Source organism: Ursus arctos, unplaced genomic scaffold (genome assembly GCF_023065955.2).
Source record: "Ursus arctos isolate Adak ecotype North America unplaced genomic scaffold, UrsArc2.0 scaffold_10, whole genome shotgun sequence".
Lineage (NCBI taxonomy): Eukaryota > Metazoa > Chordata > Mammalia > Carnivora > Ursidae > Ursus > Ursus arctos.
Window position 1 is genome coordinate 58178120 of NW_026622764.1, and position 20847 is coordinate 58198966.

The following is a 20847-nucleotide window of genomic DNA, read 5'->3' on the forward strand; positions in this document are numbered from 1 at the left end:
TGGATAGTACCATTAATCTTACTTCAGAGTTTCCTATTTCTTATGCTCAGTCTTATTAGACTCCTTTCCTCTTGCCTTTTCCTTAGGGAGTAGGAAGATAGGATAAGGTCTGGAGAGGGTAGGGTCTCAGGTGGGGAACCACCTTCTGAGCTTGGATCACCGGCAGTTCCAAGCTGTGAACCCACAGACCATAGAAGGAGCTATGTATGGAGAGAATAATATTGCTTGCCCATGGCTTCATCTTCAAAGGCATAGCAAATTACATTTACTCCAGCTTTGCAGATAAATATATACATACAGGTCTCCTAATGTTTGCCTGGTTCACATTCTCTCAGTATTTCCCCCAAGTCTTGCCCTTTTTGGGGGTGGTGGGAGGACCTCTGTTAAAAATTATTTCTAAATATTCCATATTTTATTTATTCATTCATCCTTCAGTGGACACTTAGATTGTTTCCATCCCTTGGCTATTGGAAATAGTGCTGCAATAAACATCAAGGGTGCATAGATCTTTTTGAATTTTAAAGATCTTCTTTATTTATTTGAGAGAGAGCATAAGTTGCGTATAGGGAAAAGCAGACTCCCCACTGAGCAGGGAGCCCGATGTGGGACTCGATCCCAGGGCCCTGGGATCGTGACCTGAGCCAAAGACACACACTTAACTGACTGAGCCACCCAGGTGCCCCCCAAAAACAGACTCTTAAATACAGAGAGCAAACTGGTGGTTGCCAGAGGGAAGGTGGGGGGGGGGCCGAAATAGGTAAAGGAGATTAAAAGGTCCAGACTTACAGCTGTAAAATAAATAAGTCACAGAAATGAAAAGTACAGCTTAGAGAATATAGTCACTAAGATCGTAATAACATTGTTCGGTGACGGGTGGTGACTACACTTACTGTAGCACATTCTGCCGTTGGAAAGAGTTGTGTAGCATCTTGTTTCTGTGTAAGAAGTGCTTCTGAATTTGGAATTTAACGTATATTTTTCAAGGAATGGTTTCCACACTGGGATTAAGATGACATAACTAAGTTGTCTTTCCAAGACGTTTAATTCCTTTTGTTCTCTTTTAATCTGCAGGAGGACTTCTCCACTTTGCCACACCCATGGACCCTCTATTTCTGCTTCTCCACTACCTCAGAAAGGCTGATAAAGAGGTGAGCTGCCCTATTTGGGACTTTAACAGCGAAGGAACAGAGTAGATGGCTTTTTGTTTGGTCTTCTCTCTCTCCTTTTAATGACCCAAATGTAGTTTCCCCGCTATGCAGATGTAACTTAATTTGATTCAGATCGGTAGAGTTGGTCTAGAACACCTGTATCACGTGTGCTGGGATGGATTAGAGCACCGACAGGCCTGAGAACCAGCACTAATCTCTGACTAGTTTACCTGTGCCTTCTGAGAATGGCCTAGCCCTCTATGCCGCACACCTTACTTGTTTGACAAAAAGCCTAATGATGAAAATTTTATCATTAAGTACTCATTTGTTTTGAAATACAGTACAAATGTTAAGAAACTGACCTTGGGCCTTAAGAGAGGAAAGAAGACTTATTTTCTTTCATTTTCTTCTTTCTGAGAGACTGTTAAATAGGTAAACCGAGATGTGCCTAGTAAAAGCTCATTAAGGGGGAAACTGTACCTAAGACTTAAGGAATCCCAGTTAGATGAAATTTACCCTGCCAATACAAAGACAGAGTTCATTAACGGTAATAGTTTCAGCCAGAGATTCTAAAACATTTTGGTTTCAGGATACCTTTACACTCCTGAAAATGTTTAAGGATCCCCAAAAGCTTTTTGTTCCTGTGGGTTTTAGCTATCAATATTTACTACATTAGAAACTAAAACTGAGAAAATTAAAAATAGTTTTATTTTTATTTATTTTGAAATAAAAATAATGAACCCATTACATGTTAACATAAATAACATGTTTTTAATGAAACAACAAAATTCAGTGAAGAGTGTGGCGCTGTTTTTCATTTTTGCAAATCTTGTGGATGTCTGGCTAAGTAGAAGACATCTAGATTCTCGTATCTGTTTCTGCATTCCGTCTATTTCCATGTATTGTTGCTGCGGAAGTATATGAGGAATATGCAGCCTCACCCACATATGTAGTCATCGAAGGGAGGAACAGTAGAATGGCTCTTTCGGACAATTGCGGGTATTCTCCTTTGATACTACTCTAAAAATCAACAAGGGGTAGTGGGTTCTTAAAAATTAGTTACAGTGTGGAATCTGAAACCCTGTTGATGAACTTCCCATGTTTTCTTTACATGAAAATCCACTGGGCTGTTTTGCACGGAAAATGGAGTTTTCACCCATGTATGACTTTGTAATACTATGCATTGGTCATTTGGAAAATATCGTTTCACTGATTTCTGCAGATATTCCAAATGTTGACACATCTCATTTCTCTCTTCCTCTCTCTCTGTCCTTTGTTAATATCACCACTGATCTCATCAGAAAACTATATGTTGGGAAGCTGTCCTAGCAGCAGATACAACTTTTCTACAATTCTAATTTTTGCTTGGAAGTTAAAATTATATCATTGGCCACAAGTACTGTCAGTCTTTTCCTTGAAGTGACACGTTCACTTCTTTTATGTTCTGCCAAATACCCAAGTCTGAACAGCCCTAGTCTGTAACGGTTTTTTCGGTTAACAGTGGTATCCCACAAAAAGTGATTATTTCTGCTCTGGACTCAGTGACGCAAGCGCTTTTCCTTGAGGTGATTACCTCACCTGGGTAGCGGCAGAAGGGGCTTCAGCATCACGTTTAATGCACAGAATAGTTAAAAGATTTGCACTCAGGGTCAAGGTTTAACTAAATGGAATTGCTTTTTACTCCTCGATCAAGGATATCCTTAAGTGACACTGGCTTCTTTTTTTAACTGTCCCGCGTGGCAGTGAGGAGCACAGCAGTAGGACAGGTTGGTGGCATGGCCATGACGGGTGCTAAGGAGCCTGTCCGCCTTGGCCGGGCAACTGTCGACACAGTGAAAATGCAGGTAGCATCTTAGCATTATTGTGAAACTAGTTTTGAGCTTCTGGACCCCCTGAAAGGGTGTTAGAGACTCCCAGGGATCTACCAACCACAGTTTGAAAATCTGCGAATTAACAATTTTAAGGAATAAGTGTTATTTAAACTGCTGAGAAGAATCTGGGTTTTCATACTCTTATGTTGGCTTATGGTTTAAATGTTTATGAGCTCATCTTATTCAGTCCTTAGGCCAAATTTCCAAAACTTCCATATGGTAGGTGTATCAGTTTAATTTGCTATAAAAACTGAAAGCAATAAAACGGACTTCAAACTGTAAGTCATGCTTTTTCCGGATGCAGCTTAGCTTCTTTTAGTCCCCTCCTTTCCTACATCCTCTGTCCGTTAGTGTGGATTGGGAAGTTTTATTCCTTACTTCATTCCTGGTGCTCATTATCTGGAAGCTACCATGGAGCCAGCGTATTTAAGGTGTATGAGCGGCAGGGCTAGTAAGTCCTTGTCTCTAATGGATGGGAACGGTCTGGTCACCACCAGAAGCAAGGATCTGGTAGTCTTCCCTTGAATACTTCAGTCGGCTCCCATTTGTTTTCTGGGATACATTAACAGAGAGAAAGTCACCCACCAGCTTTAGCGCCTGTAAGGATGCGCATTGAAAGCCCCTCCCCCATGTTGTGGGGCTGTTCCGCTGTGCCCCACTGAGACTGTGACCGCTGTGACTTAACCCTCTGCCTGGCCCTCCGGGAGCCCTGAGGGCGCTGTGGCTGGTTCTGTCGACAGACACAGAATGAAGCAGAAATCCTGCTCAAAGTGGTCGTTGGCTTTCACTGTAAACCGTCTTACTTTTTCTTCTCAAATACTTGAAATGCCCTATAAAATAACTCATGAGACATTTAGGTATTTCCTTCCCTGCATTTTAGACACGATCTTTTCCTTTTGAGTTAAAGAATATTGGCATGTACTTTTGAAATGTTGACCTAGTCTTTTTTAATCATAAGATTTAACATCAGAAAAATTCTTCTTTCTGGCTATCCCAACTGTTACTAACTTTATATTCAAAGCAAGTCGCTTATTGCATTTCCTTTTTGAGTATATATGATAAAGAAAGTGAGAATGAAACATTAATTATGAAATTATTATATCATAACTGTATGGCAGCCCATATTATATATCTAGAGTATTGTTTTAAATTGCTAAATATTTAAAATATTTGTGGACCGTGGAAGAATATAGATTAAGGTAGATATCTAAAGACAATAAGACTTAGAATTATTCTTACTATCTGAAAGAAAAAGACAGCATTGAAATTGAGGTATTAACAGAAAGTATGACGAGCTTTCACAAACGCTACTGAATGAATGAGATTTCACCCTTCAAACCAAAGAAAGCTGCATAGAAAGAAAACTGATTGGACGGTTTGTCTTCAAATGGAGCTGTCGCTAAAACAGAAAAGCAGAGTGAGCTAGAAGTGGGACATGGGCAGAACCATACATTTTTTATAAAGTCCGGTATCCCCAAGTCAGGGGACTAATCATTTAGACAGACTTCGCCCCTCCACGCTCTTGCACAGTTAAGTAAAAATAACCTGATGCAGAAGAAGAATGTTCGGAATCCCGGCCCGTTGGCCACCAGCCTCATACGCCCTGTGGATGAGCCTAATCTATGTGTGCAGCTCCCGGTACGTACCGCTCGGCTGTCTTTCCTCTTATCGCGGGCTGCATTGGGAAGCTCTGTCAGACAGCCCTGGCAGGAGCAGGTTCATCTCGGTGATTTTCTCCTTGCTGTAGTTTTCTTTCTTCAGCCCCGGGGTAAGCATAGGGAGGGAGCCGTTTGCTCTCCCTGTGGTCTGAGCTTATTCCTACATGACGGTCAGGACTCCTGCCCTGTGACCTCAGCTGGTTCTTGTTCACACTGAATGGGTTGGACCAGCCCAGTGCAATCTCTACCCTCTCCACAGGCTTCCATGGCTTCCTTCTAGTGCTCTTCCAGAACTTTTTCCCCCCTGTTTCATCCAGGGACTGTACTTTTGATATGGGTAGTGTATGCTGGTTGGAACCCCAGTTCTTTCCAGAGCTTCCTAGAGGGAGCTGAGAGTCAGTTCTGGAGCCTATCCTAGTTTAGGGGTTCCTTAGGTGAAACAAGCGACTTTGAACTTAGTTTAAAGCTCCAGCTATGAGATGGTGTATCTTTTTCTCTTTTCTATAATGTGTGCGTTTGCTGACTGGAGTGCTTGCATTCTGACTGAATGAAGTCTTTTTTCAGGGAACGTTCCAGCCCCTTGATCAAGTTGTGGTGGATGACATGTTTCCAAATTGCATCTTGTTGCTGAAACTTCCTGATCTTGAGAAGTTACTTCGACATGTGACAGAGGAGAAAGGTAGAGTATGTGGCCTTTGAAATCAGGCTTATGGCTGTTGGAAAGGTTGGGCACCTGCCCCACCGAATGAATGTAAGGCTTGTTCTATGTCAGTCAGAGGGGAAGCTGTCGTTCAGACCTCCTCCATTGCATTGGATTGTTCAGTCTTGGAAATTCTAACCATGGAGTACAGTGGCCTGTCTCCCACAGGGCCAGGAATCACGAGACTTGGGCTTTGGTCTTGGTTCTTCACTGAACTAGTCCGTGACTTCAGTTAAGTTCCTTGACTGGTTTCTGCCTCAGATTTCTCATTGTAAAATTACATAAAGCCTATACCTTCATTGAATCAAGAAGTGTTTATTGAGTGCCTACTAAGAAGCATATGTTGAGCACTAGAGTTAAACTAGTTATAAATAAGACATTATCCTTTCCCTCATTAAGCTTTGAGTCTACTGGGGACAAATGCAAATAGGGCAATGACAGCAGAAATTAATAGAAGTGAACTCCTGGTTTTCTGGAGATGCACAAGACCAGGTTTATAACCTGGCGGGAGGGGGGTGCGGGTAGTTGGCTATGGTGTTGCTCTCCTGGGGGAAATGACCTCTAAGTGGAGCCCTGAAGGATAAGTCTGAGTAGCAGCATAACGGAGGCATGGGTGTATGGGAAAGTTGGTCATGTGTAGGAAGCTCTAAGGAGTTCAGGTTAGCCAGATTATAGGATGCCAGGGATGCCTTTAGGTTGGTAAGGAAGGAAAGGGGTGGGAATGCAGGGCAAGGGTTCAGATGATGAAGGGCCTTGTGAGCGTCTGAATTTGTCCAATGGTAGTGGACTGTCAGCAGCGTCTGAGCAGGACAGAGCAATAATGTGAAAAACCTATTGGAGAATTTAAGGCTGGGTTGACCGAGGCTGCTGCAGTGGTCTAGGCAGGAACGATGGTAGCTTGAGCTTAGCACCTGGAACTAGCAGAAAGCAGACCCGAGAGGTAGAAGCAGCCTCATTTGGTGTTGGGTGGTGTCAAGAAGAAGGAGGTGTCAAGGATGACTGTTGGGTTGTGCCTTGACCTGCGGTGAGCGTGGCCTCCTGGAGACACGGGTGGGAGGAGCAGGCTGGGGGTACTGAAGAGAGGATTCATTTGAATTCGGAGAGAAGGAAGTGAGGCGGTGTATGAGAGTATGTCTTGTTAAGTTAGAAACACTATATAAATTTAGCATCTGTGTATCCAAAAGGTCATCCAAATAGTTTCAAGGTTACTATGGACATAGAGTGTGGGAACCAAAACAACAGGCTGATGATGAGCTGTGGTTGTTCTTGGTCGGTTTGGCAGTTGTGACAGCTCTGAGCCCGAGAAATTAGTGGCTCCAAGAAGTGCAAGCTTACAGTGGGAAAGGGGAGAGCCTCACTGATTGCATTTTACATTTCACACCCTTGGCAGGCTTAGAGCTCCATTTTGGATGTGGTATGTGGCACCAAGGTTTTATCGAAACAGTCCCATTGAGACATCCCCTGATGCTGAGCTTGGAGGAGATAACAATCTTTTTGTGGGCGAACAAATGAAGTAGCTCATAGCCATTTCTGAAAGCTTAAATAATGAAGAATAAGCACAAGTCATTTTAATTGTGCCAAGCTAATGTAAATTGAAAATGCAATTAATTCATTATCCCAAATGCTTACATGAGCTGTATAAAGAACAGTTGTCTTAAACCGAAACCCAGAAACCCAGATTCAAAACAGTGATAATGCACTGGCATTTGTTAGCTTACAGCCTGCGTTTCAAAGCAAGAGCTTCCCTCTCTCTCATTCCTTCCTTCTTTCACACGGAACCCCTGACCATTGATTAAATCATTATCTGAACTACCGTCCTAATCTCTTTCACTCCTCAACATCGCCTAACTGTTGGAAGTTCTGCTGTAATATAAAGTGCATGCCCTACACTTAACTTGTTTGACCAGCTCTAAATAAGCCTTAATACTGTGAATTTCTCTTTGGATCTTCATGGGAAAAGATGTCTATCTCAGTATGCTGTCTTTGTATACAGAACTGACAAAAAGAAAATATTTCACATATTTGTATTCTGGGTTAAGGGGTAAAGGAAGTAATGTGAGATTGTTTATGTGTATTTTGATGAAGAGGCCTTTTTGAGGATGAAGCATATTTAAGAGATATAAGAGATCCTACAATTTCTTTTTTTTTCTTGTTTTTAAAATTTTTGGTTTTGTTTTTAAACCTTCCATTATTTTAAGATTTATAGAATGTCATTTATTAGGGGAAGAATTTGATTATGAAGAAACTGTCAAGACTTTTAGCGAGAATTGCATACATCTTTTACTGTATGAAATTTAATCTGAATTATCACTTTATGTTTTGCCTTACTATCATTAAAAAAAGAAAGAAAGAAAAATTTGGGGCAGCCTAGAGTGTTTAGAAACCTGGACTACATGTAGGCTGATAATATATCTGCTTTGAAAATGAAAGTATGTGGGCCAGTAAAACAATTTTTTTAATTTAAGAAAATTAAAGATACAAAAAATTCAGATAAAAAAACTGCAAATATTATTTGTACTCAACCCAATAATCAACAAATGTTAATATTTTATTATATTTGCTTCATCTCTTTTTGGGGAAAGAATTTCTTTAAGAACAGTCTGGTAATCTGATCTCAGGATCTGATGGCTTGCAAGGAAAATTAAAAGTATATTTGCTATATAGTTTTGAAGAAATCATTTAAACTTTTCAGCATCCTCAGTCTGTAAGATGAAGAGTTTGAAGGGTTGACGAAAATATCTACCATCTAATGAGAAATTATTATGTATCACCTGTATTTTACATACGTTATTGTATCCTTACAGTAATTCCTTTTCATTATTGTTACAACCTTCATTTTTACAAATGAGGAGACCGAGGCTCAAAGAGATGAAGTTACTGGACTAGCGTCACAGAAGTAGAAGTGGGGGAACCAGAGCTGGAACCCGTGACTAACAGCCAGGCTTTCCCTTCCTTCTTGCAACTGTGTAACACTTCCAGAACATTTGGTTAGAATTGTTAGGTGATATCTCACGTAGAGATAGAAACTTATTAAAAAAACAATCCTTGTATAACCCGTCTTCATAATTTCCCTTTGGGAGGCAGAAAGACAGAGACAGAAAAGAAGACAGAGAACTAGGATAACGTCAGGAGAAGACGAGTTTCTCATCCTGGCAGTGAGCTTTCTGTTCTCAGGCACCCATTCCCCTCTTTCAGCGATTGCCTTGGGTCCCAGCTGCTTATTCAAATTTAGCTTACTGTCCATATATAAGTTAGTGTTTGCTTCTGCTCCGTATTTTATTGCTAGGATTTTCCAAATAAGAAACAAAGCGGCAGCCTAAGGAGTGGTCAGGTGGTATCCATGAGAGGGAGCAAAGATAAAGAAGAGAGCTGATTGTCTTTAATGTCCATTCTCTCCATAGGCACTCTGCAGGTAGAGCAAAACCTGAAACACTCAGATTCTCCAGCCAGCTGTTTTGATATTAGACTCCAGATGCTGTCTCAAAAGTCTGTGACATGAAAGATCTGGTTAAGCCTGCTAGGTTTATGAGAACCTCCCCCTACCCACCTCGTCCCTGCGAGTAAACCCAGCCATGGTTGTTTATATCCCCAGCGATGATGGCGGTGACCTTAGTTAGCACTGCCTGCTTTATTAGTGAAGGAAATGATGTGTCTCTGTTTGCTAGCTCTGGGGCTCAGTACGTTTCTTGCCAAAGAAGCTCACATTCAGTGGACGGATGACAGGGGAAAGGCCTAATAAACGGTTATGAACTTCATCTTGAGTGTAGCACTGTTTCGTATTGCAAGCCAAAGCTGCACTAGGCTGTCCGATGTGATTAACAGGAAGAGCCAGGAGAACTTACCTGATTAAAATACCCCAAGTGCAGTTGCCAAGTTTCTATCCCCAGGAGGCAGGAAAAAAAAGAGACCATATGAGTTTCTGTTATGGAAAACATTGAGAAAGTAGATGTGAAAATGTGCTCTAGGCAGTTTGCTCAATAATACATCAGGGAAATTTAGGATTGTGAGCCGATTACCCAATTGCTGAACATGTTATTTAATTGTGGACTCACTTTTATTCCATCTTTATTTTGTAAACCCAGTCTTTCCAGATGTTTGAGACCAGTTTTATAGGCACCAGACACATTACAGAAAGAAACCTTTCCAGCATATGTACATATTGTCTAACTCACCAACTCTTGCAAATATTAAATTTAAGACACGAACAAATATGTTATGGTATTTTTCATAATTTTGGGTAATCTGTGGCCTTCATGAATATTTTGAACCCCCTATGAAAATTTGTAAATTTCAAATTTAAACAGTAGATTATGCACTTGTTCCTTTTGTAGCATTCTGGGATATCCGAGTTGGATATTTCTTATTGATCATCTTGTCCAGGGAGTGTTCAATCTGAAATAAATCGATAATTAAAAACTTCCTAGAAAAAAATCTCTAGGCCCAATTAGCATCACTGGTGAATTCTGCCATACTTTAAGAAGAAATAATACTCAAATAATGATATACTTACTCAAACACTTTCAGAAATTAGATAAGGAAGGAATATTTCCCAACTAATTTTAAGAAACCAGAATTATTCCATTACCAAAGTCAAAATTTTATTTATTTTAAAAAGAAAATCAGGCCAATATCCCTTATGATCATAGACTGAAAAATTCCTAATAAAATATTAGCAAATCAAATATATAAAAAGGGTAACATTTTAACCAAGTGGGATTTATCTCAGGAATGCAAAGTTGGTTGAACATTAGAAAATCAATCTGCATAATTCACTATATTTACACATGACAAAAGAAAAACTGTGTGACCATCTCAATAGATGCAGAAAAAAATCATTTGACAAAATTCAGTCATAATATAAATTCTCAACAAATTAGAATAGAAGGGAGCTTCCTCAGTCTGGTAAAGGGTGTCTGTGACAAACCTCAGCTAACATTATACTTCACTGTAAAACACTGAACACAATTTTCCCCTATGATTGGGTACCTGTCTGCTTTGACTGCTTCTATTCACCATTGTAGTGGGAGTCCTAACAGTTTCAGTAAAACAAGAAAAAGATAAATGGTATACAGATTGGAAATAAATAGTGAACCCATCTTTATTCATAAACAATATGGACATGTATGTAGAAAGTCCAAATGAATCTATAAAAAAATAATTGCTGTAACTAGTAAATAGGATACAAAGTCAATTTACAAAAAATGAATTGTATTTCTGTATACTAGCAGTGAACAATTGGACAATGGAATAAAAACATATTCAGAATATCATCAAAGATCATGAAGTTCTAGAAATAAATATAACACAGTGTGTGCAAGACCAGTACACTGGATTTTACAAAACATTGCTGAGAAATTAAAGAATTAAATAAATAGAGAGATATACCATATTCATGAATTTGAAGATTCAATATTATTAAGATGTCCATTCTCTCCAAATTGATCGTGGATTTAATGTAATGTCTATCAGCCTTTTCTGGGGGGGGTTGGGAGGGAAGAAAATAAGCTGATTCTAGAATTAATATGAATTTGCAGAAGACCTGCAATAACGAGAACAATTTTGAAAAAGAACAAAGTTGGAGAACTTACACAATCTGATTTCAAGACTTACTCTAGAGCTGTAATAATCAAGAAAGTGTGGCATTGGTATAAGGATAAATATATAGATAATGGAACAGAATAGAGAGTTTAGAAGTGGACCCACACTTATATAGTCAATTGAATTTTTTTCAACGGTGTCAAGATAATTCAGTGGGGGAAAAGATAGTCTTTTCAACAAATGATCTGGAAAAAATTGGATATTCATATGAAAAACAATGTTAACCCTCACTTCACAGTCATACGGAAGAATTACTCAAAATGGATCACTAATTTACATGCAGAAGTGGAAACGACTGAACTTCTAAAACAAAAGATAAAACATAAGAAAACTTTTGTGACCGTGGGGATAGGCAAGGATTTCTTAGGACACAAAACCCACTATCCATAAAAAAAATTATAAATGTAACCATAAATTACATTTCATCAAAATTAATATCTTCTGTTTTTTCAAAGACACTATTAAGCCACAGTTTGAAGAAAATGTTTACATGGTATATCTGATAAAAGATATGTATCTCACATATATAAAGAGTTCTCTTAACACAGTAATAAGATGATATACATACAGCTCAGTAAGCAAATCAGCACAAAGTTTGAGCAGACACTTAGCAAGAGAAGATTTATAAACAGCCCATAGGCACATGAAAACAGGTTCAATATCATTAGTCACCAGGGAAATGTAAATTAAAACCACAAGGAAATATCATTAGTATTCACTAGAGTGGCTTGAAATAAAAAAGAAAAACAATAAGTTGAGGAACTACTGGAACTCACCTACCTGGCTGGTGGAAGCAGAGAATAGTATAACCACTTGACAATTCCTTATGACTCAGTAATTCTACTCCTAAGGATTTACCCAAGACTTAGGAAAACACATCTCCATGCAAAGACTTGTACGATAATATTCAGAGCAGCCTTTTGTTTAGGGTGACAGTTATGACCGTATGTATACATTTGTTTGAACTCCTCAAATTGTACACTTAAAATGGGTATATTAACCATATGAACATTATTCGTAAATAAAGTAAAGGTGATTTTTAAAAAAAAAAACGGAAGTAGTTACTGATCCATGAGAAGCTAAGCCTCCTCATTTCTGACATGGTATGTTTTGTTTGTTTGATGGTTTTATTTTGTTTTTTCATCTTCTACGGCCCCCACAAGGGGATGCTGGAATCCAGTGACAGAATGTGGAAAGCAAGGCAGGAGTAAGCGATGGCTTTGAAATCCGAGCCTGGTTGACCAGGAGGATGGTTTGGGAGGAAGATGAACAGTCTGTCTTTAGGCACAGAGCCTCAGCTCAGGGCTTTGGGCTTCCTGGTTGGGGTTGTTTGGTCTTCTTGAAACAAAATGAACTCACCCCCAGAGAAAGGTACAGCTGGCTTTGGAGCAGGAGGAATCAAAGCCAAAAAAAAAAAAAAAAAAAAAAAAAAATCAGAGGAAAAGTCATCAGAGACATAGAAGAACCAAGAGGAAAAGTTTTTGTAGAATCGTGGAGAAGTTTTTCCCACAAAGAACAGGGTTAAAAGTACTGAGAAGGGTGAAGACCTAACTGATCTCGATAAAATGAAACCAGCCCCACAGCTCCGAAGTCAGCTAGAGTAGGAATCTGGTACCCTGCTTACTGGCCCGGTGACTTTGGATGATGTAGTTCCCTTCACTTGAACCCAGTCGTTTAAGGAGGGGACAGACCGTGGTTTCCACCTGAGATTCATTCGAACATCTGTGAGACATGTATATAAAGAACTTACACAGGCTTGAAGATACATTAGTTTCTGATGCTATTATCATTAGCAAGTTGTCATTTAATCTTTTTTTAAAGTAATATTAAGTATTTGTTATGTGTCAGGGGCTGTGCTTTCGGCTTTGTGTGGATCACCTCATTTAACCGGTGACACCGTGCCCTGGGTGCATCGGAGCCCAGGCAGTATGGCTCAGAGCCTGTGGTCTCCCCTTCTGGTGACAGAGCATCTTCAAGAGGATTAAGGAAGGGCCTGCAAGGGGCTCAGGGAGTGTGAGAGAGGAAGGAAACTGTGGCACATTGTAGAATGTTCTTTCAAGAAATGTGGATCTTAGAGGAAAGAGAGGAGTGAGTAGCAGAGTCTAGGCGGGATTTCTTAGGAGAGACCTCTACACTGACCTTCTTCGGAGATTTCTCTCCGGCAATGAGAGCGGCTTCTGTACAAGTCTCAGCCCACGCAGCAGTGGACATTTATTGACTGACTGCTGTAATGCTCTTAGAATTCCCCTGATTTTTGTACATCGGTGGGATGCTGTCTCCAGGGAAGCTGAGTCCAGTCTCCCCTGCCTTGGTTCCACAGCAGGCTGTTTGCCCAGGTTTGCCCCCAGCTCCCGCATAGCGGACGTTGCCCCTTGGAGTTCTCAAACTCTGACAACACCACAGCCAACAGTCTCTCCTTCGTTATTCTAGGGACACATCCTGAGGAGATGGGTGCAAAGGCCCAGCCCGCACTCCATCATGCCTCCTGTCACCTACAGTGTTGACAACCACAGGCTGGAATGGGGAGGACACGTACAGGAGCTAAGGCCAGCCCCTCTCCCATATAGAAACCATTTCATGGAATGCAAGCAATTTAATAGACTGCAGAAAACAATCCCTGAATAAGCATTTCCATTTCCCACAACGATTATGGAAGAAAGAGAAAATGTCATTCTACATGGCTAGTGAGATCACACGGGAGGAGTGTGCATCTGGTCCTAGGATTTCCAGTGGCCCCGAAGAGCACCCTGCGTGAAGCAGGGGGCTGGGAGCGCAAGCGCTGCCTCTACGATTGCACAGAAAGCAGGAAACTCCATGAATGAAGTGTTGCCGAGGAAGTAAGGGCTCATGTCACAGTATGTAAAGCTAGGTGGATTGGGAGGGGAGGAAGAGGAACTTAAAGAGGTGAAACTTGTATCTCCGTTAAGGGCCAAGTCAAGCCTATCATAAATCTAAATTCCCCTGAAATATAGTTATGGTTATACTGGTAATGCACTCAAAGATAGGCATATCTTTTCTTCTTTCTCGCTAGTCCCACCAGGACAGTACCAATTAGTTAACAAGCCTTGTTTCCTAAATATTTGCAGTGCACTTCACGTGCATCTGCACTTAGTCTCAGTCTCCTTTCTTGGGATTTCCATTCTTACTTTAGAAAAGAAGTCTCTCGGGGCGCCTGGGGGGCTCAGTTGGTTAAGTGTCTGCCTTTGGCTCAGGTCGTGGTTCTGGAGTCTTGGGATCGAGCCCCACATCGGGCTCCCTGCTCATCGGGGAGCCTGCTTCTCCCTCTGCCCCTCCCCCTGCTTGTGCGTGCTCTCTTTCTCTCTCTCTCTCTCAAGCTTGCTCTTTCTTAAATAAATGAATAAAATCTTAAAAAAAAAAAAAGGAAAGAAGTCTCTCATTGAAAACACTGAACTAAACCTCTAGTTATTTCAAAAACTGAAGGTTGCTTGGCATGTTAATTAGCTGAGTTTTAAAAATTACAGATTTTCTACAGATTCGTTTGTATACTTTTTTCCAGTTTTATTACGAAGTAATTGATACACATCATTGTATAAGTTTAAAGTGTAAGGCATGATGGTTTGACTCACAGGTATTATGAAATGATCACCACAATAAGTTTAGTTAACATCTGTCATCTCATACAGATGTAACAAAAAGAAAAGAAAAATATTTCTCCTTGGAATGAAAACTGTTAGTATAATTTAATGATTTGCTTAAATTCCCATTCATTTAATGGTTGAATGAAACCTGAGGCACCCAAGTTCTGTTTTGGGACTTTTTTTAACCTCTCAAGTATGTTCTCAGGCTTATAAATTGAGTTTTTCAAGACTATAAACTGTTATGAAACATTTTTAAATTGTTGATATTTTATATATATATATATATATATATATATATATATATCTTGTATATGATATAACTTTATGAATTTATTTTTTGTTTAATACACTCTTCTGTTTTTTTTTTCTTTAATCCAGAAATAGACAAAAAGAAATATTACAAGTACAGCAAGGAGAAGACAATAAAGTGGCTGGAGAAAAAGGTATAGTACATCTCCAATACCTTATGGCACAAAAACTTTTTAAAAAACTGTTTAGAGAAGGTGCTAAGTCTGAATCCAAAGGCCATTTTATATATCCCGCTAAAGGAGAAAAACTGTATAAAGATATCCAAATATGAAAAGAAATCTTTTACTTTTCATCCTCCCTAACTCATGTATCTCTGGAGTTAGCCTGATGTTTTCCTTTGACCTGCATCCCCATTGCCCATGACCCTCACACTTGACAAAGAAGTTCTCACTACTTGGTGATGTAGATTTGTGTCCTCCACGCCAGGTAGTATCAGGCGGGAGGCACATTTGCTGCTGTCAGTCCTGCTGTTGTCTCAGAGGGTGACGTTGCTCACACAGCAGGGCAGGGAGCTGAGGCAGACAGGATTCAGGCTTCGAGGAAGTGTGTCTCACTCTCAGCGTCCGGTTGCTCGAGGGATCTTCATGATCCTGAAATCCTAGAACTAATATAAAGTCTAGGGCTGTATTTTTCATACTGATTTAGTGGGTCACAACCAGTATTTCTCCTGGAATGGAATGGAATGGAATGGAATGGAATGGAATGGAATGGAATGGAATGGGATTGGATGGGATTGGGATGGGATGGGATTGGGATGGGATAAGATGTATTAAAGCATAGCACAGAGTAAGGACAAGTATTAAGTATGGTTCTTTGAAACATTTATTTATATATGTGTCTAAGTATTGGGTTGCTGTGTATTTCTTACTGTGGGTATAGTAGAAACAAACAAAAAAACCACTTTGAAAGCCACTGGTCTAAGAAAATTGTGTACTTTCCCACTGATTAAGAATCTCACCAGACCAGGTTTATTGATACCAAAGTTTTTCAAGTTCAGTGGTTACCAGTATAGTACTGATTCCTAAGATTCTCTTCTATCTTGTGTGTAAAAACATGCTTGTCATATCATGTTACAGGCCACACGGGGAACCTGGAAACATGGAAATGAACCTTGCAGAGTCAGGCCCCTAATATACAAAGTAGTGGAAGGATTTTAAAAGTGCCCCCGTGGTTCACCCTTCATTTGCATTAGTAGTAGTTGAAGAATCAGGGTAAGTGCTGAGAAGGATCTTGGCGTTTAGTTTTTGTCCTTAGCAAATGATAACGACACAAATAACAGAGTGATGTTTATATTTATTGATTGTGTCTCTTTTCTTAAATTCCTAGAAAGTGGGAAATTTATGATTTATTCTGTTTAGAAAAATGATTGCGTATTAACTTTGTGCCAGGTTTTGTTCTGAGGGCTTTACAGGAACTCATTTAATCCTCACAACTGTACTATGCTTTAGGTACTACTCACGTCCCTGTTAGATAGAGGCACAGAGAGGTTAAGTAAGTAGTCCATGGTCACAGAGCATACCCAAACAGCCCAACTCCAGAGCCAGTGCTCCCATATTGTGTAAGCCTTAAGAAGTCCATGTCATGACATCATCCCAAAATGCTGTGGCCATCACTCATCGTCTGATTCCTGGTGAAGTCTTTTCTAGATCCTCAGATACTTCTTCCTGCATCTGAAATGGATTGAGAACCATCTGGAAGGTGGTGGATTTCTAACATTAGTTAGAAATACCCTGATGTTCCCTTTCTGGTGACTTCACAGGTTCGTCAGACTGTATCAGCCTTAAAAACCAATAACATAAATGTCAGCGCCCGGGTACAGGCAGCTACATTTTTCTTTGGTGACCCGGTTTCCAGTGACAAGGAAGGTAAGTAAATCCTTTTGTCAGAAATCATTTGTGCCTGGAGGAAGTTGCTGATGTATAAATGGCTGTCTTATGATTTTAAAATCTTTTTTTTAAAGATTTTATCTATTTGAGAGAGAGGAGAGAGAGAGAGAGGGAGAGAGCACATGAGTATGGGGTCAGAGAGAGAGAGGGACAAGCAGACTCCCTGCTGAGTGGGGAGCCCTCATGGGGCTCGATCCCAGGACTCCGAGGTCATGACCTGAGCTGCAGGCAGACGCTTAACCGACTGAGCCACCCAGGCGCCCCCAATTTTATAATCTTAGTGTCTCAGAAGCTTCTCATTCTTGGCCATGTGTTCTCTTAGATCTTGTGGCATGTGTGCATTTTAATTCAGAACCCAGTAATATTTCTACCATAGATCATTTCTGTCGCTAATGGATACTTAAATCGTGCCTTTGGCAAATATTTATTTTGCGCTAATAGTAATAACCAACCTAACAGCTCTGGCTATCGTTTACTGAGGGTGTGTTGTGTGCCAAGCCCTTTGCTTGAGTTGCCTGTGAACACACAGTATCTCAGCTGACCCTCCCTACAAGTCTTATTTGACAGTGAGAGTCTGGAGGCTGCGCCCGAAGTCCCGCAGCTAGTGAAAGGTGGAGCTGAGCTGCTGATGGAGCTTGCCTGACTCGGAAGCCAACACTCTTACCTTTTTTGTCCTTCTGTTTGTGTGGCCCAGGGTTTCCAATGGGCCGCAGTTCCCTGCATCTTACTCTCAAGAAGTGTATGTCCTACTCTTGGTCTTAATATTTTGATTTTAGATGAAAATTGATTCCCTTGGCAATTTTTTTGTTTTAGTTTATTAAGGTAGATTCTTTTGCTTTTTCCGGTATAGTGTCCTCTTATTTTTGTATGTATAGTTGAATAAGAACAGCTATCTAATGCAATTAACATTCTCAAATTGTAGGACAGACACTTTTTTGACTTTAAGCTCCAATTCAGTGTTCCCCTGTTGTGGGCATACAACTCCAGAGCATTTGAGTTTCGTCATTAAAACAAATAAGACTAGGACCAGGGGCCTGTTTGTGATTGCAGGTAATTCAGGCAGTCTTTGGTTTGCAGAAATCTACCTTAAAACACCTTGCACGTATAGATGGTAGAAGACTCCTGCCATTCTGGAAATGGTGGACACCTTTGGCCATACTGAGTGTACCAATTATCACAGTTTTTGATTGGCTTTAACAAAAGAAAAGGAGTTGAGTCAAATGGATGGATGGATCATATATATATATATTTTAAGAAGGTGAAGGGATGTTAGAGATTATTTAGACAGATCTCATTTTAAAAGGAAGAACTGTCAGGGCACCTGGGTGGCTCAGTCATTAAGTGTCTGCCTTCGGCTCAGGTCGTGATCCCAGTGTTCTGGGATCGAGCCCCACATCGGGCTCCCTGCTCAGCGGGAAGCCTGCTTCTCCCTCTCCCACTCCCCCTGCTGGTGTTCCCTCTCTCACTGCCTCTCTCTCTGTCAAATAAATAAATAAAATCTTTAAAAAATATAAAAAATTAAAAATTTAAAAAAATTTAAAAATAAAAGTGAAGAACTGTGGTCTCAGAGAGTAGATGACTTATTCAAGGTCACCCCTCCTAGCTAGGAGGCCATGTCTTCTGCTCTGAATCCAGTGTTTGTACCAATCTCTAAATATAAGGGTCTGGGCATGGCTATATTGCCATTTAGGGCCTAGCCATAAAGTGAGCTTTCCTTTTTTTTTTTAGATCTTTGGTTCAGTAAGCTACCGGAAGAGGCAAACAAATAATGTGTCGGCTTTCTTAGCTCCCTTTGTCTTCTCATGACTTATTGGATAATTACTAACCTAGAACCAAGAGCACATTTTAAGAAGGGTCCGGTGGTAACTTTCAGTTCTATGTTGGTAGTGAAAGTCTGTCACTGAAGACTTTGAGATGATGTGCTCTGGGCAGCAGTCACTTTAATGCTTGGCCAATTATTATCTTAGTTTGAAGGCAGAAGAGAAAGAAAAGAAGAAGCAAATGAATATCCCAGCAACAAACCTGGGATAGTGCTTTTAGTGGTTTATATCCCCATATGATTATCCCATATATTAAGTTAGATTATTCTCTAGTATTCTACATAAAATACTGAATTAAAAAACAGGGCTTTACAACAGGTTTTGACTTCTATAACTGCATCTCCTTGATACCACCGCTTCACCTTAGCACTGAGTGTCCAGGTGCTTTAGAATTAATGATTATACATTCTACCGAGCTTGGTTTTTTACGTTTTTTAAGGCATTTTTATTAGTTTGAGAGTATATATAATGTTCAGGACTCTTATACAGCAAGTACTTGACAGAGACATCACACATATTACATCTCTTAAATGAACATATTCATTACTATTTGTTAATTAGATTTATTCTATATTGAAACAGACCTAGAAAAGATTAGTCTTTAAAAGGCATGAATATGTCATATTGTTATAGCTGATCGTGAGCTTTATTTGTATTCAAAGGCCTCAACTAAGAAAAAGACCCTGAATTTTTGGTTTAACTATCGTTTGATGCACATCTGCTGTATTCTGTCACCTCCTATCTTTGATATCATCCTCTATCATATCTCATCCATGAAACCGCTCACTGCTCTAACACATGGATATTAGCATTCACATTTTACAAATGAGGAAACGGAGGCTAAGAGCTTCAGAGAGTCTCTAAGGCCAGACAGAGCCAGAATTTTAACTCTGGTTAATTTGACTATGAAACTACCATAACTGTTACTAATTTTTTTTTCTTGCACTCTCCATTCTATTTCCTTCAGAGGATTATATTCGTTATGCCCATGGTCTGATATCTGATTACATCCCTAAAGAATTAAGTGATGACTTATCAAAATATTTAAAGTAAGTATCATTCATCTTTCGTCATAATTAGGAAGTACCTTGGTGCTTCTTGGTTTCCCAGCAATAGGTTCCTGAATGGCTTTATCACATCACTGTTTCGGATAAATTATTCTTGAGTTACCTCCTAGACTCTGTGGTTTGAAGGTGACTTTTAATAGACACTGATTTATTGGAACAAATTGATTTGGTGGATACTGATTGCAGAAACTGGTATTAGGACTGGAATTATGGGTTGGTATGATTTTAGAGGGTAAAGGGTATACAATTTTATCACCAGTTAGACTTCACTAATGTGGTTTTCTGTGATCATTTTAAGAGAAATAAAGATTAGAAGAAAACAAGAGATGGCATGTAGAATATTTTTTTAAGGATTTTTTTTTTTTTTTTAATTTGAGAGAGAGAGAGAGCAAGAGCGAGGGTGGGGTTAGGAGAGGGACAGAAGGAGAGGGAGAAGCAGACTCCCTGCTGATCAAGGAGCCCGACACAGGACTCAATCCCAGGACCCTGGGATCATGACCTGAGCCGAAGGCAGACGCTTAACTGACTGAGCCACCCAGACCCCCTAGAATATTTTTGAAAGTTACATTTAAAGGTTTTGTAGCATTTTCACTGTCATTAGATGTTTGCCAAGTACCTTTATTATGCCCAGCCTTGGAACTCAAAGGATGAAACACAGTCTGTGTCTGAGGGCAGAAAATGGGTTTAAGAATGATTTGATTTGTGTTATGTCCTTCATAAAGATATTTAATATAATATAAAGACTTCACTTTGGGCTGAAAAGAATGTCTTTCCTTTCTAGATTTTAGCAACTATTGTTAAGATTTTATGGGTTTGATAATAGCTTTTCCTGATTCTTATAATAGCTTTCTCCTCCGATACATGAAGATAAAGGGACTTCTTAATAGATATATATTTGCTGTTTTTAGCAAATTGCATAGGTTCTACTTTTAAAAACAATTAGTGGAAACTGGTTTCTATAGTAGTTAAAGTGTTTTGAAAGCCTGCTTTAAATTGATAACACTGTCTTTCTGTTTAATATTTCCCTGAGTTTCTCAGTGCCTGTTTGTCTCATTCGAGACCTATGTCTTTGTACTCCCATTATTTTTTTAGATTCTTTTCTTTCCTCTGAAGTGATTAGCTTTTGGTTAAAGATTTGGGGAGAAAGATATGTCAATTAAACTTCTCTTTAATTGAAGAAAAGTCAAGTTT

The 20847-nt window shown here is 39.7% G+C and overlaps 1 protein-coding gene across 5 annotated transcripts in view; it reads left to right on the top strand.

The window, feature by feature from the left end:
• The window catches only part of RNASEH2B (ribonuclease H2 subunit B), a 76409-nt gene that overhangs the window by 28028 nt on the left and 27534 nt on the right, over window positions 1-20847 (top strand). For all 5 annotated transcript variants that reach the window (XM_026493217.4, XM_026493214.4, XM_026493215.4 and 2 more), the window contains 5 exons: window positions 1072-1148; window positions 5242-5356; window positions 14953-15017; window positions 16643-16748; window positions 19557-19638. In XM_026493217.4, the coding sequence (XP_026349002.1) occupies window positions 1072-1148; window positions 5242-5356; window positions 14953-15017; window positions 16643-16748; window positions 19557-19638 (445 nt within the window). The remainder of the gene's footprint in view (window positions 1-1071; window positions 1149-5241; window positions 5357-14952; window positions 15018-16642; window positions 16749-19556; window positions 19639-20847) is intronic.